The sequence below is a fragment of the Penaeus monodon genome, chromosome 24, assembly GCF_015228065.2.
Source record: "Penaeus monodon isolate SGIC_2016 chromosome 24, NSTDA_Pmon_1, whole genome shotgun sequence".
Classification (NCBI taxonomy): Eukaryota; Metazoa; Arthropoda; class Malacostraca; order Decapoda; family Penaeidae; genus Penaeus; species Penaeus monodon.
Window position 1 is genome coordinate 29887846 of NC_051409.1, and position 1029 is coordinate 29888874.

Genomic DNA, 1029 nt, shown 5'->3' on the forward strand with positions numbered 1-1029 from the left:
TCAACATCAGTTCTCGCTGACAGGAAGAACAACAGGAGAAATCTCAATGGCTTCTCTCTCCCTCTCCCTTTCTCTAGGATCCGAGCAATGGGCTCATGCACGCTGAACATGTGCCATGTGGCAATGGGCGGAGTTGACGTGTGCTTTGAGTTTGGCATTCACGCCTGGGATTTGGCTGCAGGGTACCTCGTAGTGACGGAAGCCGGGGGTGTTGTGGTTGACACTGAGGGTAGGTTTGTTTACGCTTCTTGTTGTTCTCCCTGAAGTAAGGGAGGCAGGGAGTAGCTGGACTAGTAGGATACTTGCAAGGGGGAATGCCTAGAGTAGCAGGACCAGCAGAGTTGAACTGGACCAGGGAGACTAATAGAAATAGTAAGACTTGGACTACGAGGACTACTGAATTACCAAGACTACGAGGACTACTGAACTACCAAGACTTTGTGGGTTGTATTAGAGGTATTGTTTTGGAGTTGCATAAAGCTATGGTTTCACTAGCATTATTCAACTCTGGAACTAGACTCAGATTACCGCTCTTCCGGCCAGACCCTGGGATCTAGCTGAGGTAGAGCTGATCCCTTTTTCGACAAGGACTAAGGCTGTTTTGTCAGAGGCAGCGGGAATTTATCGCTTAGTCACTTAGAATCTTGTAAAACATTATTATGCAGTTATGAAATCAAAAAGAAAAAAGTAAGTAGATGTTTGTATTGGGTGCTTGTATTGATTTTATATAGAAGTTGGTTTAGAAACAAAGTAAAAGACAGGTAAATGAGATCTTGTTTGAAAGAGTCTGTACTATGCATAGCCAGATCAGTGACATTTTTTAAGATAGACATAAATTGCCGTAGATGCCCAGGCCTTTTTGAAGTCTCTGTCCTTTAACTCATAACTATTTAAATTCATGTTCCATTATTATGGAATTAATATGCCAGAAAGCCTGGGGTATAGTGGAACCATGGCTTTACAAATGACTGACAACAAAATTTTAGAATTTGCTTGTGTATAGTGAATGGTCTTTCCTGTACCCTTTGT

General features: G+C 42.6%; 1 protein-coding gene across 3 annotated transcripts in view; it reads left to right on the forward strand.

The window, feature by feature from the left end:
- LOC119588710 (inositol monophosphatase 1-like) overlaps positions 1-1029 on the forward strand; it is a gene marked incomplete in the record, with an annotated part of 7982 nt that overhangs the window by 5270 nt on the left and 1683 nt on the right. The window contains 1 exon segment of one of the 3 annotated variants that reach the window (XM_037937348.1): positions 78-229. Coding sequence (XP_037793276.1) covers positions 78-229 — 152 coding nt within the window. 3 annotated transcript variants of the gene reach the window in all.